The 27,495-nt window shown below is 38.7% G+C and overlaps 1 protein-coding gene across 1 annotated transcript in view; it reads left to right on the forward strand.

The window, feature by feature from the left end:
- BMX (BMX non-receptor tyrosine kinase) overlaps window positions 1-27,495 on the forward strand; it is a 56,254-nt gene that overhangs the window by 27,296 nt on the left and 1,463 nt on the right. Inside the window, exons 11-19 of the mRNA XM_054581188.1 lie at window positions 898-952; window positions 4,368-4,447; window positions 7,157-7,284; window positions 10,635-10,709; window positions 11,450-11,621; window positions 14,946-15,162; window positions 16,053-16,117; window positions 18,961-19,079; window positions 26,754-26,911. Of these exons, the coding sequence (XP_054437163.1) occupies window positions 898-952; window positions 4,368-4,447; window positions 7,157-7,284; window positions 10,635-10,709; window positions 11,450-11,621; window positions 14,946-15,162; window positions 16,053-16,117; window positions 18,961-19,079; window positions 26,754-26,911 (1,069 nt within the window). The remainder of the gene's footprint in view (window positions 1-897; window positions 953-4,367; window positions 4,448-7,156; window positions 7,285-10,634; window positions 10,710-11,449; window positions 11,622-14,945; window positions 15,163-16,052; window positions 16,118-18,960; window positions 19,080-26,753; window positions 26,912-27,495) is intronic.

The following is a 27,495-nucleotide window of genomic DNA, read 5'->3' on the forward strand; positions in this document are numbered from 1 at the left end:
CAATGTAATAATTCAAAATAAGACATAAAAGACTGAGAAGACAGGCACCAAAACTATCCAAAGACAATTGCACTTTAACAGATGACAAATACTTAAACCAATGTGACGGAATCTCTAATTGTGGATTTTAGTCTTTAGTATTTAGATGAATTGGAAGTCTTTCTTTGATTCGGAAAACCCAGATCTGATCATACAGAGTCTACATTGCCATCATTTCTAGATTCAAATGTTTTGTGAGAGCTATGCATTATGGGAAATGATAGGAGAGACCTGCCCTCTTCAAAGTCAAAGAGATGCCAAAGAGAGATGAGGACCAGAGGGCAATATGATCTGGAGCTTTGCCTTCTCACACTGTTCTTTGTTCCCCCAGCTTCCTGCTCTATCAGTGTCATTGAAACATCTGTTTTATGACCATAAGTTCATGAGCATCTCTACTCCATTCTATAAAGACTGAGGCACCAAGGTTTAGATGAAAACTTATGTGGTAGTATTAGACCTAAGCCTCTGCTGCTCTGACATTGAAATGCTGAAATATTTTAAAAAACAAACAAAGCTAAGTTTCAGCAAAATTATGACACAATCAAAGTATGTATGTCTGTGAGTGTGTGTATGTGTATATGAGGGTCTCACACATGATCTCATTTCACCTCTCCAGGCCTCTCTCCATATTCCTGATCATCTCTTTCTTCTGTCTCTCATAGGCATATATACTGAATCATATTCCCTGAACAGTCTTTTGATTAACTATGATTAGCTTAAAATATTAGTAATAAAACTATAACTTGATATCTACCGTGTTAATTATATATTATATAAGGATACAGTTATAAAGCTGAGTAACAACTTATGCAATTGAATATCATTATCTATTAAAATTAGAATTCTTTCCTATTGCAGCTGGTTTGCAGGTAACATCTCCAGGTCACAATCTGAACAGTTACTGAGACAAAAGGTAAATAGTCTGGTCTTTAAAAGAGCCCCTAAGAATCTCTTTCTTCTGTTGGGTCCAGGGCGTAATGTACTTCTTATAGAAACCTTAGTGCCAATTATACAGTCATGTCATCATAATGTTGATTGTCCAGCCTATAGGTTACCAGGTCCTTCACATATAGCCATTTACCATGTTTCCATGATATATTTCTGTGTAATGAACCACTTCAAAATTCAGCAGCTTGAAACAAGATTTATGATTTCTCACAATTGTCAGTGATTCAGCTGGGCCAGTAGTACTTCTGCAGGTTTTGTTTAGGTCCTCTTATCTGGCTGCATTTAGCTGGTGGATGCAGTCACTGGAGGGTTGAGATTAGCTGAGGCAGTCAAACTGGATGCCATAGTTCTCCATGTGGCTAACTTGGGCTTCCTTACAGCATGATGATCTCAAGGCAGTGGTTGAAGAGGATGAGCTTCATAGTTCAGTGCGAGCACCATCGTCTGTTTTTGTCATGTTTGCTAATGTCCCATTAGCCAAAACAAGTCACATGGTCCAGCCCAGAGTCAATGTGGGAGGGGAATACAGAGGGCATGACTGCAGAATGGTAATTTATTGGGGGCCATCTATGGAACAGTCAACCTCTGCTCCGTCCCTTCTCATTAGCACCTAAACTACAATAAAGCAGATGCAATAAGGCATAAATCTCCATAATTTTGTTACTAACTGGTATGGAATGACAAATAACAAACTTTTGACCTACAAAATGACATTTTTATATAGTTCAACCTTATATAATATACCAATTGTCTCTTTTAGGGGTACTGATGAGAATGTGATAACTTCACTATCTAACTTGATATTTTGTCACATTCCCAATTTATTATCTGCTCTTTCTGAATCTGGATCTGTTTATTTTTTAATATATTTTATGGATTATGCTATTAGAGTTGTCTCAATTTTGCCCCTTTGTCCCCCTCTACCCAGCACCCCCATTCCCTCTGGCCATCCACACACCATTGTTCATGTCCATGGGTTGTACATATAAGTTTTTTAGCTACTCAGTTTCCTATATTGTTCTTAACATCCCCGTCTTTTCTGTACCTACCATTTTATACTTCTTCATCCCTGCACTTTTTCCTCCATTCTCCCCCTTCCCTTCTCCCTCTCAGCTGATAACCCTCTAAATGATCTCCATATCTATGATTCTGTTCCTTTTCTGCTTGTTTGCTTGGTTTGTTTTTTTAGATTCAGTTGTTGATAGTTGTGAGTTTGTTGCCATTTTAATGTTCATAGTTTTGATCTTCCTCATTTTCTTAAATAAGTCCCTTTAACATTTCATATAATAATGATTTTGTGATGATGAACTCCTTTAATTTTACCTTATTTGGGAAACACTTTACCTGCCCTTCCATTCTAAATGATAGCTTTGCTGGATAGAGTAATCTTGATTGTAGGTCCTTGCTTTTCTTCACTTTGAGTACTTCTTGCCATTCCCTTTTAGCCTGCAAAGTTTCTTTTGAGAAATCAACTGACAGTCTTATGGTAACTCCTTTGTAGGTAACTCTCTGCTTTTCTCTTGCTGCTGTTAAGATTCTCTCTTTATCTTTAACCTTTGGCATTTTAATTATGATGTGTCCTGGTGTGTCCCTCTTTGGGTCCAACTGGTTTGGGACTCTCTGCTTCCTGGACTTGTATGTCTATTTTGTTTGCCAAACTAGGGAAGTTTTCTTTCATTATTTTTTCAAGTAAGTTTTCAATTTATTGTTTTTTCTCTTCTCCTTCCAGCAACCCTATGATGTAAACATTGGTACATTTGATGTTGTCCCACAGGCTCCTTAGCCTCATTGATGTTTTTGGAGGGTTTTGGGGTTTTTTTGGGGGGGTACTTTTTTCTTTTTGCTGTTTTAATTGAGTGTTTTTTTCTTTTTCTTCCTTATGTTCCAAATCATTGATTTGATTCTAGGCTTCATGCATTCCACTATTGGTTCCCTGTAAATTTTTCTTTATTTTACTTAGTATAACCTTCATTTCTCCCTGGGTCTTTTGTATGCTGTTGAAGTGCCCAGTGAGTTCCTTGAGCATCCTAATAACCAGTGCTTTGAAATCTGCATCTGATAGATTGCTTATCTCTATTTTGTTTAGTTCTTTTTCTGGAGTTTTATTCCATTCTTTCATTTGGGCCGTATTTCTTTGTCTCCTCATTTTCACAGCCTCCCTGTGTTTGTTTCTATGTATTAGATAGAGCTGCTTTGACTCCCTGTCTTAGTAGTGTGGCCTATTATAGAAAAGTGCACCAGTAAGCTGGATGAGGTGGAACCTTAGGTAATCACCAGGGTGGGGCAACCTGTGTGAACCAGGTTGATAAAATCTCCAATATGGTGTGGCTGCTCTGTAGCTGTGTGGGGAGGAGGGCTCAGAAAGGGAACAATGCTGTTGCCTGGCCCCTGGAGTTTTGTCCAAAAGGAAGCTGTTCCCTGGCACCTGCCCTGATGCCAGACACTTCAGTTTCTCCCCGTATGCCACTGGTGCCTTTGCAGCTGCTGCCCCGGTGCTGGAGCCCAGAGGGAGTATGTCTGCATAAGTCCTAAGCCCACTGCAGGCCCTTTAAGAGGAGACAGCTGAGAATCCTGCAGTTTCTTCCACCGCCCCAACCTTCACTGTTTTTTACAGCCAGAAGTTATGGCAATTTACCTTCCTGGCACTGGAACCCTGGGCTGAATGGTCTGGTGTAGGGCTGGGAACCCTCTCCCCCAAGGTATCCCTCCTGATTTTTATCCACCACACGTGGATGTGGGACTGCCCACTCTGCGTCTCAGTGCCTCTGTGCCTCTCCCTACATCTCTCTCCCTCCTACCCATCCAGCTTAATGTGACTTCTTTAATTTCTTGGCTGTTGGACTTCCATATGACTCAATTTTCTGATGATTCTGGGTGGTATTTGTTTTGTAGTCTAGTTGTAATTTTTGCTGTGGTTATGCAAGGAGGCAAGCTCTGTTTACCTATGCCTCCATCTTGACCAGAAGTGAATCTCTTTAGACTCAGCAAAACTCATTAAGAAAGATTTGTTATACATCTTTGGTTTCCTAAAACCTTTTAAGAGCATGATATGATGACATGTGGTTTTAAATTTTATATCTGAAAGATTAAAACATTAAGATTACATAAATACAAAACAGAGAAAATTATCAGCGAGGGTTAAAAATTAACTGGAAAGGAAAAGTCAAAGCACATAGGGTAGGTCAATAAAGAAACTGAATGAGAAAAGGAAGAAAGCTAGTGTGGGTCCTCTTCTGTGCCAACTGTTGAGTAATCTGTGCCATCAAAGAGATTTAAAGTGAATCTAAATGACCTATGCACATACTGCCTACCAGGAAAAATCATTTTCAAGGATAATAAAAAAAGTTTTCTGTTCCTTCTGTATTTTCCTTCCTTTCCAGGGAAAAGAAGGAGCATTTATGGTTAGAAATTCCAGCCAGGCAGGAATGTACACAGTGTCCCTATTTAGTAAGGCTGTGAAGTAAGTATGACATGGATTTATTTATTCTATTTTCTTGTGTATTCTTTGAATATGCTGAACATTTAGTAACATTTTGGGATAATGCACCATCTTTAAACTCTGGAATTTTATATCAAAGTATTTCTGTTGAATGGGACCATTTATAATGGCCTTTCCCCCTTACTTCTAAGAGGCTGCTCTCCAGGATCCTCTCCTGCTCATTCCAGATGGCAGCAGAGTGCCCAGTGTATAGCATGCCTCAGTAAACATTTTACTGAGAATCCTCGGTTGTTACCCTCAGTTTGGTTGTAAGTGTAGAAAGAAAGAAAAATAGCATTGCAGCCTTTACACTGTTAGTCCTAGCCACCTGCTGAACTGAAAACCCTACCCCAGCCTCTGAATTTAATAAGTCTTTCCAGTGGGTGCAGAGTTAGCAAAAGGTTGAATCACTGTAGCTCTGTTCCCTAGATACCTTCTTTCCAGGGTGCTGGCCTCTCTATGTGGTTAAGAGTTCTGATTTGAAGCTGCTCTTCTGGGTCCAAATCATGACTCTACCATTTACAAAGTTTTATGACATTGAGTAAGTTTATTAAACTGTGTGCCTCAACTTCATCATCTGAAAAGCAGACATAATAATGATTATTGTGCTCTATGGATGAAGTGAGTTAATTCATGTATTGAATCAGAATAGTGTCTGGTATATAGTAAATACTTAATAAACTAACAGCAATTACTATTATTGTTGTTGTTGGGAAAGAATAATTCTACCTGCTCCCCTACCTCCATCGCAGAAAGACCCCCACAGTCATCTCATGCAAGTCATCATTATCAACATCAGGATCCCACTTCAGAGTTTCACAAGCTGCTTTCCCATTGGTTGTTAGCTCTTCTTTTCCTTCTAATCATCCTACAAAGCAAATAGGAAAGGTATTTCTATTAGTGCCATTTTACAGATGAGAGAACTGAGGCTCAAAAAGAGCTTATGAAGACCCACCCACAAAGCTAATAAATGACCAACTTGAAACTGGGCCTTCAAAAGCTAAGTTCATGTTCCTTCAACCATGCTTCTATTCCTACACTAAAACTCCCCCTGTTTTAAAATAAGAATCTGGCCAAATTTTGATTAGTACCACTTGAAAAAAATTATTTCTATGTTGTGCAACCCTCTTTTAATGGTTAGATTGAATAACTTGCTGTCTTAATACCTTCTCCATATGTCCTGCCCTGCGGTGCATATATGTATTTTTGTAATAATTAAGTGATTAAAACTTTATTTTATTTAGAGAATTTTTTAACAGAATTATCTATCTCCAATTTGAAAGAATAGCATGTATTCTACGCAGTCATCTGGCATTTTCCAATGCCAGAAGCCATGTCCCTGATGCATCTCACATACTAGATTGCACATCTAGATGCTGGCTGAAACCAATCCAGTAAGAACTGGGAGAAGACTTGGTTCACTGAATACAAAAAACTCTGTGGCTCTCTGGCCCTGCAGTTTTAGCCAAACCTGATAGCATACATATTCCTAGTCAAGTTTCTTGACACCAGATTTATTTTTGAAGGTGGTCAGGCAGAAAAATCAGCAAATGGATAAGAAATCAAATGAAAATAATCCAAATCAATGAATATAGAAGCCTTCTTTTATGAAAACATTATCAATGGGCTTGAGTGTATTTTCTTCTGAGACCAAGAGCTGATTATCTATTTGCAACAAGAAAGTACTCACCCTGGCTGGTGTGGCTTAGTGGATTGAATGCCAGCCTGCAAACCAAAGTGTCGTTGGTTCTATTCCCAGTCAGGGCACATACTTGGGTTGTAGGCCAGGTCCCCAGTGGGGGATACATGAGAGGCAACCACATGTTGATGTTTATCTCCCTCTTTCTCCCTCCCTTCCCTTCTGTCTAAAAATATAGTAAATAAAATCTTAAAAAAGAATTGCAGTTTTATCTAGACTAGCATTACAGCAACAACAATTTTTTAACAGTTTCTTATGTGCCAAGCATAGTACAGATTCATATGTGTATAATTTCATTCAATCTTCATAACAACCAGATAAGATAGTCAGCAAACTATAGAACTGGACTCAAAGCCCAGTTCTTAACCACTATGCCATACTCTCAAGTCTAAGACAGATATATTATTCCTGATTAGCCTAAATCAGTGTACAACAATTCACCACTATTTTCTAAAAGTAGAGAAAAGGAAAAAAATGTTCAATGTAGAAAAGGTTCAAGTTCACATGAGGAATTAAAGGACATCCCCACCCACTCCATCCTGCCTGTTCCACTCCCCAAAGAGCCTCCTACCCATACTCTGGGGGAGAACACCCATAGCCTAAGCACCATTGCCTCCCACATTTTAATCTTCATTATTATCCTAAAAAAGATTTGATATTCAGAATAATGATCCTGAAGAACCGAAGTGCTTTCAATCATCAAAGTAAGATTCCAGCCTTATACTTACTAAGTGAGGAACAATCTAGAAAGTTTGAATTTTATTGTACATGAATTCTGTAAGAGCACAAAGGATATGTTGAGTTCAGAGAGGAGCCCTCTTCTGTAATTACTGATTGTCATGGATACCTCCGGGAAAACGCCAGATGTCAAGAAACCTGTTCTTGACTTCCCTCTCCAAAATTTGCAAATGCACCTAAAATAATTTAACCATTGTGTAATCAATCTCCAATTGTTTACTAAAAGCGTTCTAACAGTCTTTCTTTCTTACTAGTGATAAAAAAGGAACCGTCAAACATTACCATGTGCATACAAATGCAGAGAACAAATTGTACTTGGCTGAAAACTACTATTTTGATTCCATTCCAAAGCTTATTCACTATCATCAACACAATTCAGCAGGTAATTTATTTCACTTTTTCTTTTATAGATCCTTGTTAATAAATATCAATTGTCTTGGATACTACTGATCCTCCTAATATTCTTAATTACATAAGGAACCATGAAAGTAAGAAAAAAATGTTCTCAAGATCTACACCTGCTGTGATTTTTAACCTACATTCCCTGGAATATAATATTATACACTTTCTAATACCAGAAAAAAATAAATTGAGTAAGCTGAGTGACTTAGGAGTAGAGATTATCTCTTTTTTAAAAAAAAATTGTATTGTTCCTAGAGAGCATTATGCTAAGCGAAATAAGCCAGGGAGCGAAAGACAAATACCATATGATCTCACCTATAAGTGGAACCTAACCAACAAAACAAAGATGCAAGGAAAATAAGACCAGCAACACTGAAAGGAAAAGAAACCAACAGAGACAAGAGGGAAGAAGGTGGGGGGCGGGAAGGAAGGAAAGGGGCAAGTCAAGGAACAAATAGCAAGGACTCATGGACAAAACCAAAGTGGGGAAGGATTGAGGGAGGGAGAGGGGGGAGGGGGCAGGGGAAAGTGGTGGTGGTGGGGCGGAGACAAATGTATTTGGAAAAATAAATTAATTTAAAAAAATTTTTTTATTGTTCCAATACATTTGTCTCCATTTACCTGCCACCACTCTCCCCTGCCCCACCCACCCCCACCTCCCCTCCTCAATCCTTCCCCACCTTGGCTTCGACCCTGTGTCCTTCATGCTTGTTCCTTGATCTGACCCTTCCCCTTCCCCTCCTGACTACCCCACTCCCTCTCTCCTCCTCCCTCCCATCCCTGTTGGTTTCTTTTTTGTTTGTTTGTTTATTATCAATTTTATAAACAGACAGCCATCAAGAAGCAAATCCAGATCACAATAACATCAGTTTTCTGAATAACAAAAATAAAAATGTAAGATACATATCAGACACTAAGTCAGAATTTAGAGGAAAATCTCTGCTCTTAAATGTTTATAGTAGTAGAACATTTTTAATTTTATTTTTATATACTATCTTCTTTATTTTATTTTTATTTTTTTAATTAATTATTTTTTCAAATACATTTGTCTCTGCCTCCCCCCACCACTTTCCCTTGCCCCTCCCTCCCTCAGCTCTTCCCCTTTGGTTTTGTCCATGAGTCCTTGCTCTATGTTCCTTGACTTTCCCCTTCCCTTCCTTTTCCCTGCCCCCCCTTCCTTCCCTCTTGTCTCTGCTGGTTTCTTTTCCTTTCAGTGTTGCTGGTCTTATTTTCCTTGCCTGCTTGCTTTTCTGGCTAGGTTCCACTTATAGGTGAGATCATATGGTATTTGTCTTTCACACCCTGGCTTATGTCATTATCTTTGTAAAAATATCTGCAGTGTTTTTTCTGCCTATAGAAGTTGATTGCAAAAATCAAGCATTATAGATATGTCCATGGAGTTTATCTCTCCAATGATGTACAACTTGTTTCCTGACAGAATTTTTTCTATGCTGATACTAACCCTTATTATTCATTATTTATATATGTATATATATATACATTATATTTTTCCTGAGATGAGATCATTCTACACATGCCACTTTTCAGCTGCTTTCTTCACTCAGGATGTCTTAGAGGTCTTTCCATGCAAATACATACAGCTTACTTTGGTCTATTTAACAGCTACAGAGAATGCTATTACAGAATTACTCCATAATTTATTCACCTAATCCTGTATTGATTAGCAGTTGGATCATATACAATATTTTCCCATTACAATTAATGTTTTAATGCAGTCCTGCACACATAGGCCTATGCACCTATATGAGTTTCTGTAGCCAAATTCCCTAGAAAGGGAATTTCTGAAATAATGGTTAAGAACATTTACAATTTAGACATTCTCACATGCTTTTTAGAAATGTACATTCCCACCAACAGCAAAACCCTTCATCCTCATTAACACTGGGTACTATTATTCTTTTTAAATTTTGCCTAACTGACTGGTGAAACTGTATATAGAAATCCCTCCTAATGCAAGTGTTAGCTGACCTTATTGTGGTAAACATCTCACAATACATACATATATATATGAATTCATCACGTTGTACACCTTAAAGTTACATATGCTATATATCAATACCATCTCAGTAAATATAGAAAGAAAGAAGTTGAAAAAAAATCCCCTCTAAGTTCCCTTTCCACACTAGTGCCTCTTACAGGCAGCGACTGGATGAATTTCCAACACTGAGTAAAATTAGGCTGTGGGCTCAGTGTCATATTTGTGCAAATCTGCCTAACCTGACTGTGTGCACATAAGTGAATTGGCTTCATTCCTCACTTTCATTGTGGTTCCTACTTGTATTTTTTTTCTTTGTCCCAATTTCCTCAATTGTTTAATTTAACCTGTAGTGCTGCAAAAGCACCCCCTTGGAAAGGGGTTGTATAAATAGACATCTCCAGATGGGATGATTCCCCTCCAGAGCATGCACAAACAACCCCACAGAGTGTAAGAAGAATAAAATGTTTTAAGGTTGGTTTTTAAAATCTTATTTTCTTAAGTTTTCTATTTATGAGGATATTTTGATTTATATCATGTAGCAATACAGCAGCAATTGTGTGTGGGTGTGTGTATAGAGTGCACAGACTTTTTTGCCAATTAAAGGTGTAGGATTTAAACCATTTGAAGACCACTCAAATAAAAAGTTAATAAATAACATAGAAAAAGCAAGGGGAGAAAAAGTACAACTGTGATAGTTCCCAGGACGTGGAAAATGTCACACACTTAAAGCAAAAAAAAAAAAGAAAAGAAAAAGAAAAAGAAATGTTTGAATGAGTTCTTTCAAGCCATTTTAAATACTATGATTATTTTAACCCAGCTTTACCATAATTTGATGTAAACAATTAAAGTAATTTGACCATTTAAAGCCATTTAGTGATAGGTTTAATTTTTTTAATTCAAGTGGTTCACTTTTGATTTTGTACCCTTCTGTACTGTTTGGATGATGTTTTATTTTGTTTTGTTTTACCAAAGGTATGTGCTGTGTTTATCTACATTTAAATGTAGGACTCTAAAAAGATAGCAAAATTAAAGTGGGGTTTTTAAAAATGAAAGATTCTATCAAACAACTAACTTGGACGGGATTTTCAAAATCACATAAAGTGCTTTTAGTCCTTCAAGCTTTGCTTTACATTGAGCTAACTAGTCAAGTCAAGCAAACTGATACAACTACAGGATGAATATGATCAGAAGGGTCTCTCCCCCCAAACCCTGCATCTCAACATCCTCAACTCCATGCTTTTCCAGCTACTCTGGAGAGAACATACACAGATGTGATGTGATGTGATGTGATGTGATGCCAATGTGATAATATGATGCTGATTGTGTTGCAGGCATGATCACAAGACTCCGCCACCCTGTGTCACCGAAGGCCAACAAGGTCCCCACCTCCGTGTCCTTGGGAAGTGGTATGGACATACCCTTGGACTCTTAAACTCCATTTCCTACCATTTTTGGTTAAAATATACATATATTGTTAATTTACTGAAAATAATAGGGAAGACAGGAAGGTGGTCCTTGTCAGATTGTGCCAGGAAGGGCTTCAGCTCTAATATATTTGCTCATTTTCTAAAAGCAAACAAAAAAACAAAAACCTTTCCTGTCCTCCCAACCTAACTCTGTAATCTCTCCAGCATTTGAGAAAAATATTGTCAAAATTTTTCCTTCTTAAACCAAGTTGTCAGCCTCTAGAGACCCATTGCCTGTTGTTCTTTCAAGATTTGGTGCCTGCACAGGGGAGCCAGTTTTCAACTTTGTGTATTTAGGATGATGATATCCACCCAGACCACAGTTTAATTTGCTTTATAAGAAAATATAATATTTTACCAAGCATCAAGAGCATCAGCACATTTTGAAATTGAGTCTTTCTTTCCAAGATGCCTCTGCTGGGCAGAGTGTTTTTACTATAAACATTCTTGTCAAGAACTGTAGCTCTTCAAGAACAATATTGTGCTGTTGGTGTCATCATGTGGCTTATTAGTCATAAGACCCATCACTAAGGATTTTTTAAGTGATCAACCAAAAATCAAAATTCTTGCTCTTCTTATTGTCAGTGTGAAACTCTTATTGGAGAGGAAACCATTTGGGAAGCTGTTAGTCCCAAAGCCTTCTATTCTCACCCTAAAGAGTGTCTGTCTTGCCTTATTAGGAATCTGGGAACTGAAAAGAGAAGAGATTACCTTGTTGAGAGAGCTGGGAAGTGGCCAGTTTGGTGTGGTCCATCTGGGCAAGTGGAAGGGGCAGTATGATGTTGCCATTAAGATGATCAAGGAGGGCTCCATGTCAGAAGACGAATTCTTCCAGGAGGCTCAGACCATGATGTAAGTTTCTTCTGAGGAAAAGCCATTTAGCACTTGCCATGGGAGGACATTCATGTTAACAGGCCTGGGTCTAACATTTGCAAGAGTCCATATATATTAGATAAAAGTACTTAGAAGTTATAAATCAAGCTAACACACTGTTAAATAAAATCAGTTCTGTGCTCCTGCTTTGACAAGTAGAACTTCATGACAACCTGAAAGGCTATATTAAAATTTAGAATTCTGGAGACTCTTTAGAGAAAACAGCCTCTGGCCCATGGCCCCCCCAAGCTCCCCACCTCCTGTTTCTCCTCCCAACCTCTGCTCCATCCTGAACTGTACTCAGTACTTGTGTGCAAACATAGCATTCTGTACATCCAAGACTGCTTTGTGTTTTCCACAAACAACTATTGGCTAATTATCTTGGTTTAGTAGGCACACCTACAGTGCAACTCACTCCTGGAGGGAAAGACCCTAAAAGAGTCTGCACAGGTCCTGGAAGGGACCTCAGGGCTATGTCAACAGGGGACAGCCCAAGGGTGATAAAGAAAGGGATGTATGGTTCTGAGTGAGCATGTCTCCTTGGCCCTCTGGTGAGGTATATGGTGGAATGAGGAACATAGTGGGTTTCTGTAAAGTACGTGTCTGAGGGCAGGAGCTTCTAGTGGCCAGGAGTAAGACAATACTGAAAACTAATGCCCGACAGACAATACCCTTTTGCTTCCTAGTACCTTCAATACAGTCTAACAAATCCCTTTTTCAACCTATTCTTTCCTTACTGATAGTGAAGGTACCCTTCCTAATGAGCCTTGGCTCCAAGTACGGTCTGCAATTCTTGGCAGTACATACGCATATATATGTTCTCCCTCTCTCTCTCCACTCCATGAAAGTACAAAGAATTAATTTAACAAATCTACCTCTTCTTGCCAACATGGTGAGTCAGATTTTAAAAGGTAACCAATCACCAAGCTTTGCCTGATACTTCCATGGTTTTAGTGCTAAAGGTCCCGTGTCCTTGGCAGCCCTCGGTACCACGCAAACCGAGACAGCTGGTCACCCTACTAGGGAAATAGGCAGCATGATATAAAAAACAATGCCAGAGTAATAGTCCTTTTAAAGTTTTTACTTAGCCCTGGCTGGTGTGGCTCAATGGATTGAGTACTGGCCTGTGAGCCAAAGGGTCGCTGGTTTGATTCCCAGTATAGGGCACATGCCTGGGTTGTGGGCCAGGTCCCCAGAAGGGGATGCACGAGAGGCAACCACACATGGATGTTTCTCTCCCCCTCTTTCTCCCTCCCTTCCCCTCTCTAGAAATAATTTTTTTTTTTACTTAAACACTTACATGGTATTTACAGACATCTCTCTGAGCACTTTATAAGTATTAGCACATTCGAGACTCATAAGAAGCTTATGGGGGATGCACAATTGTTATCTTTGTTTTATAGGAAACTAAAGCACAGAAATGTTAAATAACTTACCCAAGGTCACCAAGCTAGTTAAAGTGGCAGAGCAGAGATGCAAACCCAGGCAGACATTCCAGTGTCCATCTCCTTAGTCATTCCTTTATGAAGGCCAATGGTAGCAGGAGAGCCAGAACAATCACTTTTACCACAATTGCAGAATGGTTTCGAAGCAGAGGGCCTATGTGCATATAAGCCTTTGTCTAGGGCTGGCTTTATGGGCATGCAGCCTGCACAGTTTTGAGAATCCCTATACTTAGAAGGGCTCCATGCTTGGTTTAGAGTTGTGCTGTCACCATCCTGAAATTCTTAATAATTCTTAAACAAGCTCCCCTGAATTTCATCTTGCTCTGATTCCTGCAAATTGTGTAGCTCATTCAGTTTTTAGAAATTGGGCCATCATAAAACTGAGGAGGGGACCCTGATGTCTCCCTTTTGTAGCATAGAAAAATCTGGCAGAAACTGCCTTAGGCTCATGGTATAACCCTCTGTCTCCTGGTGTAACTTTTACATTTTTTGCTATTAGAGGGCTGGTGATCATACAGAATAATAAAATCATTAACAAATCACCTAGTCATAAAAAAGGGGTCAAACTATACCATAAGGGGAATGTCAAATCCCACATGTAATGGTCAAACTGAAACCTAACAGGTGGAGGGTACCAGTAGGCATGGTATTCCTGCCATATGCTCTCTGGTCAGTGACAAAACTTGCTTAAGGAATAGCTATCACTGAGTGATAGACCTATGTCCCTTCCCAAGTCCTCCCTCTGAAGAGAGAATTGATGAGTACCACATAGGTCTCTACAGTTGCTGAATGATGTGTAACTGGGCTCACTGCCCTGAGTAACATAATAAGGCATGTTCCTATAGTTAAATTAAGAAGAGCCCTGGCTGGTGTGGTTCAGTGGATTGAGTGCTGGTCTGTGCCCAAAGGGCCATGGGTTTGATTCCCAGTCAGGGCACATGCCTAGGTTGTGGGTGAGGTCCCCAGTAGGGGGTCCATGAGAGGCAACCACACATTGATGTTTCTCTCTCCATCATTCTCCTTCTTTTCCCTTCTCTCTAAAAATACACAAACCATTTTTTTAAAAAATCAAGAAAAAAATAACTAAATATTTAATAAGTCCTCAATTATTGAAAAATTTAAAGGTTGGCATATTAAATTTAGGTTTACTTTACACATTTGAACATTAAAGAATCATCCTGCAAATTGATAAGAATAAATTACGTAAAGACAAGTTGATGAACATCTTAACAACTGACTATCCATCCATCATGACCTACCAGAAGTGCTATGGCATGTGGTTACTATTCTCTAAGTTGATTATTTAAAAAATAATATACAATAATGTAAAATGAGGGGTTTTTTTAAAAAAAAAACATGCTTATTCTCACTCCCCTAACATGGCAACTACCAGTATTTTCATTTTATCTACACCCTTTATAATCAGATACAATTTTTTTTAGAAATATTTAGACATGAAAGTTAGAGACTTTAAAATGCAAGTGTGTGATATTTAGGTTTAGTTTCTTCCAAATTAGTCATGGAAGTTCTTAAGATGCCACACACTAAACAGGATTTTCAAGGCACCAGACCATTGCTTCCCTACTTCTCTGTATGAAAGTTGAACGCAGCACCCATAACTGCTAAGTTGCTGCTGGGATTGTTGGTGTCTAATATGAGACAGCATTTTTTTTTTTACCTCCAAAGGCTAATGTTCCCAGAATAAGAGCCAAAACTTTTTCTTCTTTCTCTTCAAGCAGGAGCAGGGAATGGGGGTGAATTCAAACAAAGAAAAACATAAGAGTGTTCTTTTTTCAGGGCATCTAGAAAATGGAGTGTGGAAATTCAATATTGAACTTTGAAAATCTGTTGTTTCCAGGAAACTCAACCATCCAAAGCTGGTGAAATTCTATGGAGTGTGCTCAAAGAGATACCCCATATACATAGTAACTGAATATATAACCAATGGCTGCTTGCTTAATTATCTGAAGAGTCATGGAAAAGGACTCGAACCCTACCAGCTTTTAGAAATGTGCTATGATGTTTGTGAAGGCATGGCCTTCTTGGAGAGCCACCAGTTCATACATCGGGACTTGGTAAGCAAAGCCATTGGAAATTCAAAGGAAGGAAAGAAAGTAATCCACAGCTCCTACCTCCAGCAATGGGGCCATTGAGAGGAATGGCAAGAAGGACACTTTTGATTTTACTCACTTATGACTTGCTTAAACACATGACAGTTTTGTGATTTAAAAAAATCACAGTTTCAAAATAAGATATTTGAAGTACAGAAAGGACAGAAAAAGTAAAAGAAGCCATTAAGATCTATGTAATTGTGTTGTGGTTTGAAGGAAAAGAGATGGAAAGGAAAGGCTTTGGTCAGTTTAGTGTTTTTTGGAACGATTAAACTCAAGCTGACCTTTGCTCTGGGAAGGGCTTAGTGCTAAAGCAGTCGTTTAATTAAAAAACAAACAAAAACAGAAAAAAATGAAACTTGTGTGTCTTTGGGTCAGAATGGGAATGGGAAGTGTTCTGCTTGGTATGTACTGGTATTTGTCTTTAGAGATTTTCTTGTGCTGAACAGCAAACATGCCATACACACTAGGCAAGTGTATTCTGAGTCTCTGGTGCAGCACTTATACATTAAGAGCACATGTAACTGCAAGGGATCCTAGTGGTGAAGACAAGCCCCTAGAACCAATTTTTCCCTTCTCATTGAGGAGCTCATATTCTGTGTTTAATGTGAAATACCTTTTGTGTTTGAAAAAGATGGGTGCCTGGGTAAAAATACTTATGGGAGCACATTTTTACTTTGTAAAATTGAAAACTGCAGAGGAAAAAAAGGATGGCTTCCCAACATTGGGGGTTTTGAGAAACAATTTTAGATTTTGCTGAGAATTCTGTCAAAGAGAAGAAAAATGTCAGGTTTTGATGTCAGAAGATTCACGGTCACTTTTATTAGGTGGTAATTTTGTTGTTTTCTCCAAAGGCTGCTCGGAACTGCTTGGTCGACAGTGATCTCTCTGTGAAAGTATCTGACTTTGGAATGACAAGGTGAGCCAGTTCCAACAGGGCAATCAATGAAGGGGGATTTCCATTCTCATCTAAATGCCATCGTATTTGAAGGCCCTGTGGGGATACAGAATGTGCCCTGAATTGTAGGCTTAGAAACCTGGATCTCCTCCCCCATACAATTTGTGAATACCTATGAAACACATTCCATACATTTCCTCACCTGTAAGATGAACTTGTACTTTAGAAATCATCCAAAGTTCCTTTTAGTTCTTTCAGCACCTTAATAAATATATTTTCTAAACTTACAAATAAATTTGACGAAAGATTCTAAATATTTAAATATAACATGTTATAGCCAGATGATTTGGATAAATAATGTGTGGATGGATGGATGGAGGGATGGATGGATGGATAGATGGATAGATAGATAGATAGATAGATAGATAGATAGATAGATAGATAGATAGACAGACAGACAGACAGAGTCAATGAAGTCTCCTTTAGCCCTGTCAGAGTTTTTTCTTAATATATGTTCAAATGGGTAGAGCATTAACACTAGGAAAATTTTTGTTGTCACAGCATTAAATTTTTCTGAGGTTCCCTTGATGTTGGCTCCATCACCACTTCATTATTCGGAGAATCATTTTTATTATAATAGCACTTTAAAAGAGTCTTCCATTCCCTAATTCTGAATCATACTATTTAAGCCTCAAAGCCAATTTTCATAACTTTACATAGGAAATGAAGACATACATGCTGGCCTTGCCATTCAACAAATGTTTGTTGAGTTTATATTAGACTCCTTGGCCTTTGGAATATACTGATATAAATGAGATAACCCATACCCTCAAAATGCCCACAGTTGGTATAAAGGGCAAGTCAACGTTCCTGATGTGAAGACAAAATATAGCTATAAAGTTGTGCTGACTCAACATAAATTCACGTAATTCTGAGAAAGAATAATGCAGAGATCTGAAGAAGTTGACCAAGGCCAGTTCTGTATTTAGCAAACATATCCCTAAAACAGCATAGGAGGATGTGTTTCTTTAAGTCTTCTCCAAAATTTAGTACTAGGACGTGCTCTTCTTCTGGGACCCCTCAGTATTGCAAGGTATCCCTTTAGCTGTGTGCTACTTGCATCACTCTAAGCACCATACACCAAGTCTTTTGCACAGACATTCCATATGTATAGCTCTCCCAAATGCAAGAGAGAAAGCCGCTCTCTGCTCCTTAGGGCAGGGATAGGCTTCCAGAACAGGGCTGATCCCCTCTTTTTTCCAGAAGTAGGAATACTGGCTGTTAGGACAGTATACAGGAAATATACCTCAAGTTCTTTGTTGCTTAGGAAAAGGGGAACACAGGGTCTTGCTCTGAATAAGGGATCCTGGGTGCCATGCACCAAGCCCTTTTGGTCATGAAGCTCTGTGTCACATCATTCAGATGCCTGAGACTTAACCTGGTCCTGATGATTTGAAGGAAGGGTTAAGCTGTGAGCATACCCCAGTAGGAGGGGATACCAGCATAGTTTCTGGGTACTTTGCAATGTCTGAGAAGCTGGAGATGCCTCGGGAGGAAAGTACAGAAAGTGCTATATGTAATCATATAAAGGCATTATTTATTATTACTATTATTAATATTTCAAAGAATGACTTGATAAACCATCCTTTTCTGATGTTTTAAATTACAGTAAATATCTCTAACACATTTAGGTGTGTAAAGTTTTCTTATAAATTATATCTAAAATTTCAGTTTCCATAATCTTCATTTTATTATTTTATTATTTTCCTATTTATGAGTCATTATTTGTTTTATGGGCAAATATATGTGGTTCCCCTCTATTAATTACATAAATGGTTTGTGCTTATTGTGAGAAGTATAGCAGTGGTATATGAAGTCAAAAGTAGAATTTGCCCCCTCCCCTTTACTCCATTTTCAGCACTAGGAGCAACTATCACTAATGCAATTGGTGGATGTCCTTCCATACCTGATTCCTAGGTATACCCAATCATATACACAAATAAGTACATTTACTGTTTGTTTCCACAAAAGAGGAATCACATCGTATCTACTTGCTTTTACACATAACCATATACCATGTGTCTCTATTTTGCTATAGAACTATCTCATTTTTAATGGCTGCATATTATTCTATTGTATTAATGCATCATATTATATTTAATCACTCCTCAGTATGTGGAAATTAAGATGGCTTCCATTTTTATCATTATTATAAATAAGAGTATAGTGAATATCTTTGAACATATTTTTACGGTCTTTATATCTCCATAGGATATTGTTGTTGTCCATCATTGTTTATAACAGCAGATTAGAATCCATTTACATTGTTAAACAAATTATGTCAATCCATAAGAGGGCATTCAGCCATTAAACATGATGCTACAGATGAAAATGTAGCCACATAGGCAAAATGTTCTTGATATGTCATTAAAGGAAAAATAAAAGCAAGTTTCAATATGACAGAAACCCAATTTTGTTCAAGTTATATATAGAAAAAATATTGGAAAATATAAGCAAAAATGTATCTTGAGAAGTAGAATGATAAGTTATCTTTGGGGTGGGATTCTGAGTGATTTTGTTTACATTTTTGTGTTTTTCTGTATTTACCAAACATTTTACATTCGGATATTGGTGTTTTCAAAGTGAGACATCATTTTTAAAAGCCTACAAGTCATAAGAAGCCTCTAGGAAAAGGGTACCATTGAAAGGAAGGGAAAGATCAAGAATAGCAAGGCAATCGGCTGAGACTGGTTGCCTCTATGTCCTTCATCAGCCTGTGCCACGAGGAAACGGCGGCCAGCAGAAGTCTTCCCATTCTGCACAGCCAAGAAGCTTAATGTCTGTATTGATGTTTCCCCCCACAGGTATGTTCTTGATGACCAGTATGTCAGCTCAGTAGGAACAAAGTTTCCGGTCAAGTGGTCAGCCCCAGAAGTGTTTCACTACTTCAAATACAGCAGCAAGTCAGACGTATGGGCATTCGGTAAGAATGTGGCCACACAGGCCCCAGCCCCATTTCACAAGCTACCTTCCACAACAGGAAACCGCAAGAGGAGCAACATCCATTTTTAGCAAAAGCCCTGAGCACTTACAAAATTACCTGTACACAAGCAAGAAGTAGAAGAAAATCTTTTATTGGGTCAGTGTTAGGATGTCTGCCACATATTCTATAATTTGCATCCTACTGCCACCTTGTCATAAAAGCTCTTCTACTGAAGATTTCAAGTAATATCTTCTTTTAAATTATCTTGAAATTTATTTCCATTTTATAGTTTTTACTTTTTTACTAATTAATTTATACTAGATTTTCTCAACAAGAGTAGGCTTTCTAAGTAACTCTACATTTTGGATTTTAAAAATATTTTTTTCTGTTTTATTTTCACATAAAATGTTAAATTTTGAATATTTTCTATTTATTTTGTTCAAATACATTTGTGTCAAGTAATATCTTAAAAGGAGCCATTGAAAACTAAAAGTGAATTTGCATAAAGCCCAAAACACTGAAGGGTTTACAATGGAGTCATCAACTTTTGGCATGAAAACAGCTGTGATAACAATTCCCTTCTGAGTTGACGAATGTCGGGGCATGCCTGATGTGAAAAACCAAACATGACTCAGTGCTCTCTTTGGCCCATAGCAATTTCAACTAATGTTCTCATTAAAATTCATAATTTAGATCAGGAATGAGCAAGCCACAGCCCAGGACAAAAATCCAGTGGCCTGTTTCTGTAACTAAAGTTTTATTGGCACCTGGCCATGCTCATTTGTTTCAGTATCGTCTCTGGCTGATTTTGTAGAGCACTAGCAGAGCAGAGTAGTTGCCATAGATACTGCATGATCCAAAAAATCCTACAGTACGTACTGTGCAACCCTTTACAGAAAAAGTTTGCTGACCTCTGTTTTGTTAAAAGATCTATATTGAAATTTAGCAAAGATAATTAGAAAACAAATAATTCTTTGATTGCAAGTTTGTAGATTTGTTGATATTTTTCTACATTGTGAGGAATGTGAGGTCTATTTACAATCGCTGTCAGATGGATCCAGGATAAATAATCCAAATTATTATAAAGCTACAGAACATATTAAATTCAACTGAGACCTATTTCATGCTTGTCTTGATCCTTAAGCATAATTTACATGACAGCTATAAGGCTGTCTTTTAGAAAAGCAAAATTTAAGTTAGCCATTTATTTTTATATGACATGATTTTTTAAAAAATAATTACTCCTTTTGTAAAAAGTGGTATTGTTTATTGTTAAAAATAATCCAATGTATAAAGAAAAAGAAAAAACCAAAAAGAGAGCATTTTGGTGAATATTTGATGTCATTCTGAGCTAATTAACTTGTCAAAATTAATTTCAATCTCCTTATTTCAGTTGCTATACCTATGAAAAACACTTTTTAAAAAAATTCAGTATGCTTACTCAAGAGTTCCACCCTGTTTCTGACCAAAATTGCATCATTCATCTTAATTACTCATCTTTGCACCAGAAGTTGGCTCCTGACATTTTCCAGCTATTTCTAAAAACTAAGTCCATTCTTAAATAATTTGGTCCCAATAAAGGTATCCAAAATGAACCAGAGCCTCTGAAAGCAATCCTGAAAGAGAAGCTGTACAGATATTTTAAGCAATGAAATTATTCTCGAGATAAGTGGCTATCCTTTCAAAGAAAAGGGTTGTACCTGAAACACAATAATATCCGTATAATAGGGATACCAGAAGGAGAAGAAGAGGAGCAAGGGATAGAGAACCTCCTCGAAAAAGTAATGATGGAAAATTTCCCTAATTTGAGGAGAGAAAGGCTCTCATGGATCCAGGAGGCACAGAGGACCCCACTCAAGAGGGACTCAAGGAGGTCCACTCCAAGACACATCATCATTAAAATGGCAACTATCAAAGACAAAGAGAGAATCCTCAAGGCAGCAAGGGAGAAGGAGAAAGTAACATACAAGGGGGCCCTGATATGCCTAGGAGCTGACTTCTCCACAGAAACACTACAAGCCAGAAGGGAATGGCAACAAATATTCCAAGTCATGAAAAGCAAGGGCCTACAGCCAAGGCTGCTCTACCCAGCAAGTCTCTCAGTTAAAATAGAAGGGGAAATAACGAGTTTCCCAGACAAGAGAAGGCTAAAAGAATACATCTCTACCAAACCAGCACTCCAAGATATGCTAAGGGGACTGGTTTAAGAAGATGAAGGAAAAGAATGAGAGAAAGAGGAACATGGGTACAAAGAGAAAAGATGAGTAAGTTTCTATCAGTAATATCTCTCCATGTGAATGGACTAAATGCCCCAATCAAAAGACACAGGGTAGCTGAATGGATAAGAAAACATGACCCACACATATGCTGCCTACAAGAGACCCACCTCAGAGCAAAAGACCTACACAGATTGAAAGTAAAGGGATGGAAAATAATATTCCAAGCAAATGGACATGAGAAAAAGGCTGGCGTTGCCATACTTGTATCAGACAAAGTCGATTTCAAAGCAAAGGCCATAAAGAGAGACCCAGAGGGGCACTTTATCATACTTAAAGGAAGAATCTATCAAGAAGACATCAACATTGTAAACTTATATGCTCCCAAGTATATAAGGAAATTGTTGGACAACTTCAAAAAAGATATAGACAGCAACACACTGATAGTAGGGGATTTCAACACCTCACTGTCAAAAATGGACAGATCTGCCAAACAAAACATTAATAAACATATTGTGGCACTGAATGACACACTGAATCAAAGACACTTAACTGACATATATAGAACCTTACATCCCAAAGAAGAAAAATACACATTCTTTTCCAATGCTCATGGCAGTTTTTCAAAGATAGACCACATGATAGGACACAAAACAAACCTCAGCAAATTCAGGAAAATTGAAATAATACCAAAATTTTTCTCGGACCACAGGGGCTTGAAACTGGAAATCAACCTCAAAGAGAAACTTCAAAAACTTGCAAACTCATGGAGACTGAACAGTACACTATTAAACAATGAATGGGTCAATAATGAGATAAGAGAAGAAATCAAAAAATTTCTGGAAACAAATGAAAATGAACAGACAACTGTCCAAAACCTATGGGACACCGCAAAGGCAGTCCTGAGAGGGAAGTTCATAGCAATACAGGCTTACCTAAAAAAGATAGAAACATTTCAAATGAAAGACCTAACACTACAACTTCAAGAACTGGAGAAACAACAACAAATAAATCGCAGAGCAAGTAGAAGGAAGGAAATAGTCAAGATGAGAGCAGAACTGAATGTCATAGAGACAAAAAGAACAATTCAAAGGATCAACCAATCCAGAAGCTGGTTCTTTGAAAAGATAAATAAAATTGACAAGCCTTTAAGCAGACTCATCAAGAAAAAAAGGGAGAGGACCCAAATTAATAATATCAGAAGTGAAAGAGGAGAAATAACAACTGATACCGCAGAAATACAAAGGATCGTCAGAAACTACTATGAACAATTATATGCCAAGAAATTTGAAAATCTTGATGAAATGGACACATTTTTAGAAAAGTATAATCTTCCAACACTGAAGGAGGAAGAAACAGAGAGCTTGAACAGACCGATAACAGCTGGGGAAATTGAAGCCGTCATCAAGAAACTCCCGGCACATAAAAGCCCAGGGCCGGACGGTTTCACAGGAGAATTTTACAAAACATTTAAGGAAGAGCAAACCCCTGTCCTTCTCAGACTATTCCAAAAAATCCAACAGGAGGGAAGACTCCCAGACTCTTTTTATGAGGCAAACATCGCCCTGATCCCAAAACCAGATAAAGACCCTAAAAAAGAAAGAAAACCACAGGCCAATTTCGCTGATTAACATACATGCTAAAATCCTCAACAAAGTATTGGCAAACCGCATCCAGCAATACATTCAAAAGATTATCCACCACGATCAAGTGGATTTCATCCCAGGGATGCAGGGATGGTTCAATATACACAAGTCAATAAACGTAATGCATCACATAAATAAAAGAAAAGACAAAAACCACAGGATCACCTCGATAGATGCAGAAAAAGCATTCGATAAGGTACAGCACCCATTTATGATCAAAACACTCAGCAAAATGGGAATAAATGGGGCATTCCTCAATGTAATCAAGGCTATAAGTGAAAAACCTACAGCCAACATCATACTCAACGGGTAAAAACTGAAAGCTTTCCCACTAAGATCAGGAACACGACAAGGATGTCCGCTCTCACCGCTTCTTTTCAACATCGTATTGGAAGTCCTAGCCACAGCGGTCAGACAAGAGAGAGAGATAAAAGGCATCCAAATAGGAAAGGAGGAAGTAAAGCTATCATTGTTTGCAGATGACATGATAGTGTACATAGAGAACCCTGTAGACTCTACCAAAAAACTCCTCAACCTAATAAGTGAATTTGGCAAAACAGCAGGATACAAAGTCAACATTCAGAAATCAAAGGCATTTTTGTACACCAGCAATGCAATAGAAGAAGAAGAAATCAGAAAAAAAACACCATTCTATACAGCAACAAGAAAAATAAAGTACCTAGGAATAAATTTAACCAAGGAGGTAAAACACCTGTAAGCAGAAAACTATACAACATTGAAGAAAGAAATGAAGGAAGACACAAATAAATGGAAACATATATCATGCCATGGATTGGAAGAATTAATATCATCAAAATGTCCATACTACCCAAAGCAATTTATAGATTCAACACAATCCCTATTAAGATACCAATGACATATTTCACAGAAATAGAACAGACATTTCAAAAATTTATATGGAACCATAAACGACCCCGAATAGCTGCAGCAATTTTGAGAAAGAAACACAAAGTAGGAGGGATCACAATACCGGACATCAAACTCTACTACAAAGCCACTGTACTCAAAACAATCTGGTACTGGCACAAGAACAGACCCATAGACCAGTGGAACAGAATTGAGAGCCCAGAAATAAGCCCAGGTCTCTATGGGCATCTAATATTTGACAAAGGGGGCAGAAGCATAAAATGGAGCAATAGCAGCCTCTTCAACAAATGGTGTTGGGACAGCCGGACGGCTACATGCAAAAAATTGAAATTGGATCATCCGCTGACACCATACACAAAAATAAACTCAAGATGGATAAAAGACTGAAATGTAAGTCGCCACACCATCAAAGTCCTAGAGGAGAACATTGGCAGGAAACTCTCAGATATCCCACGCAGCCATTTTTTCACTGATATGTCTCCTAAAGCAAGGGACGTAAAGGAAAGAATAAACAAGTGGGACCTCATCAAAATAAGAAGCTTCTGCACGGCAAAAGAAAACATCAGCAAAATGAAAAGGGAGCCAACCCTATGGGAAAATATATTCGCTAATGACACATCAGATAGAGGTTTGATCTCCAGGATATATAAAGAACTCACTCGACTCCACTCCAAGAAGACAAACGATCCAATCAAAAAATGGGCAGAGGACCTGGGCAGACGCTTTTCCAAGGAGGAGATACAGAGGGCCCAGACGCATTTGAAAGGATGCTCAGCATCACTAGCCATCAGAGAAATGCAGATCCAAACCACCATGAGGTACCACCTCACGGTCAGAATGGCCATCATAAACAGATCCACAAACAACAGGTGCTGGCGAGGCTGTGGAGAAAAGGGAACCCTCGTACACTGTTGGTGGGAATGCAGACTGGTGCAGCCACTGTGGAAAGCAGTGTGGAATTCCCTCAAAAATCTGAACATGGAACTGCCTTAGGATCCAGTGATTCCCCTGCTGGGACTATACCCTAAGAACACCAAAACGCCAATACAAAAGAACCTATGCACCCCAATGTTCATCGCAGCACAATTTACAGTAGCCAAGTGTTGGAAGCAACCGAAATGCCCATCAGTAGATGATTGGATCAAAAAGTAATGGTACATATACACAATGGAATACTACGCAGCAGAAAGAAAAAAAGAACTACTAAACTTCGCGACAGCATGGATGGAACTGGAGAGCATTATGCTAAGTGAAATGAGCCAGGGGGCGAAAGACAAATACCATATGATCTCACCTATAAGTGGAACCTAACCAACAATACAAAGATGCAAGGAAAATAAGACCAGCAACACTGAAAGGAAAAGAAACCAACAGAGACAAGAGGGAAGGAGGGAGGGGGGCGGGGAAAAGGAAGGGAAGGGGAAAGTCAAGGAACATATAGCAAGGACTCATGGACAAAACCAAAGGGGAAGAGCTGAGGGAGGGAGGGGGCAAGGGAAAGTGGTGGGGGGTAGGCAGAGACAAATGTTTGAAAAACTAAATTTAAAAAATTTTAAATAAAAAAATTAAAAGAAAAAGAAAAAGTAAAGGGAGCAACAACAACCTGTTTTGTTATTTTATTTTAAACATTTTACATAAAATCTGTACCCCTAAAAGTCAAACAAGTTTTTGAAGGTAGTACTTTACTTATGGTTCTAGAACAATCTTCTTCCTTCTTACATATATCTGGTTTTCCAGGGTTTTGCATCTGGCTCACTGTTGAAATTCTCTGCCTTGGCTATGAGTAAATGGCCACCATTTAGAGAACAGTTAAAATGCCCTGTGCTCTTTTTAGTGTTCTGCATGTTTTATCCTATTCAATCATCATGGAAACTACATGATGTACAACTACCCGCATATTACAGATGGGGGAAATGGCTGAGAGGGTAAGAAGTTTTCCTGGCCTCTAAGTGGCAGAACTGGGCCTCAAAGGCCATCCCAATGCCAGCCCTTTGACTACCATGACCAGAACTCAGTTTTTTCTTTTTTTAAAGATTTTTTATTTACTTATTTTCAGAGAGAGGAGAAGGGAGGGAGAAAGAGAAGGAGAAGAACCTGTGCAATAGAAACAGATTGGTTGCTTCTTGAACGCTCCCAACTGGGGACCTGACCTGCAACCCAGGCTTGTGCCCTGACCAAAAATCAAACTGGCAACCTCTCAGTTCACGGGCTTGCACTCAATCCACTGAGCCACACCAGCCAGGGCAGCCAGAACTCAGTTTCTTTACCTGGAATCCATGATACCCTGGCTGGAGGACTGTTGACACCCAGAAACCAAACACAAAAATGCTGTGTTTTCATTTTCCCAAGGGAGAGCTAATGGTTTTTATCAGATTCTCAAAAGGATGCCCAGCCCACAGAATATTATGAACCACTGTGGCAATAAGAAAAGGACCAATGCTGTCAATGATTTTATATTTCAATTTCCATTGAAAGGTAATTTGATTGTGCAATGAATTTTTGCACACAACTGGCAAGACAAAGAGAAAGGAAGGGTGATGATTTCGATCAATCACTCCTAAGGACTAGAGCTGTGTAGTTTGTGGGTTTACTGAAACCCCAGTTGCTTCCCTGAAGCAGCCCAAGAATCATGACCCCAAGTAGTTCTCCTTGAAGCTGCCTTTGCCATTTACCCACTTACCAGCAAGAAGAGATATCTAGTTCTCAGGGAATATGGAGGAGAGACTCTGGGCTCCAGAAGTGATGGCACAGATCCACTCTTCATACCTTGTCCTTTCTGCTAAGCATTCATTTCCCAGAGTTTCCTCACTCTGACCCATAAGCCTTCCTGACCTTAAATGGGCAGCTCATTCAAGAAACTCGGTACCTTCTGACATCGGCTCTCTTTCTTTGTCGTCTGCTGGCCACCCCTCGGCATCACGCAGGGATCCTGGTGTGGGAAGTGTTCAGCCTGGGGAAGCAGCCTTATGACTTGTACGACAACTCCCAGGTGGTTGTGAAGGTCTCCCAGGGCCACAGGCTCTACCGGCCCAAACTGGCTTCAGACACCATTTACCAGATCATGTACAGCTGCTGGCACGAGGTAAGTGTACCACCAGGGGAGATGGGTGCTGTGTCACTACTAGGCAAAGCATTGCTGAGGGGAGGCTCCTGCTACAGATCAGGTGTAAATGGCTCTGGGCCTCTGCCTTCAAGTGTTTGTAATTGGAAACAAGCAATGCAAGTACCAACAATTTAACAAACTACTTATGTCCAGCACTGTTCTACAAACTTCATAAATATTAGCTTATTTATTCATCAGGAAACACACTATGAGGTAGGTACTCTTATCATGGTTAAAACTAACAGAAGAGGAAACAGACCCAGAGAGGTTAAGTAATTTGCCCAAGGTCACACAGCTATTAAGAGACTGGCTGGCTAGCCTTGGGAGTCACTGTTCTGAAGTACATTATGGGTTCTCTCAAGTAGAAAATGTCTAACAAAGAACTTACAACCACATGTAGAGAACACATAATGGACACGGTTCCGTTCTCTCTTCCCATGCTTCCCAAATACTGAATAAAAACATTCCCTGCAAGTGAGGAGTATCTTTGGGGGTACACATGGAACTGAAATTGCAAGAAATTGATTTACCCTATCGGAACCCAGAACTCAGTCTTTACACAC

This window comes from Pteronotus mesoamericanus, unplaced genomic scaffold (genome assembly GCF_021234165.1).
Source record: "Pteronotus mesoamericanus isolate MK-2021 breed Mesoamerican mustached bat unplaced genomic scaffold, CSHL_Meso_final contig_65, whole genome shotgun sequence".
In the NCBI taxonomy this organism is placed as follows: domain Eukaryota; kingdom Metazoa; phylum Chordata; class Mammalia; order Chiroptera; family Mormoopidae; genus Pteronotus; species Pteronotus mesoamericanus.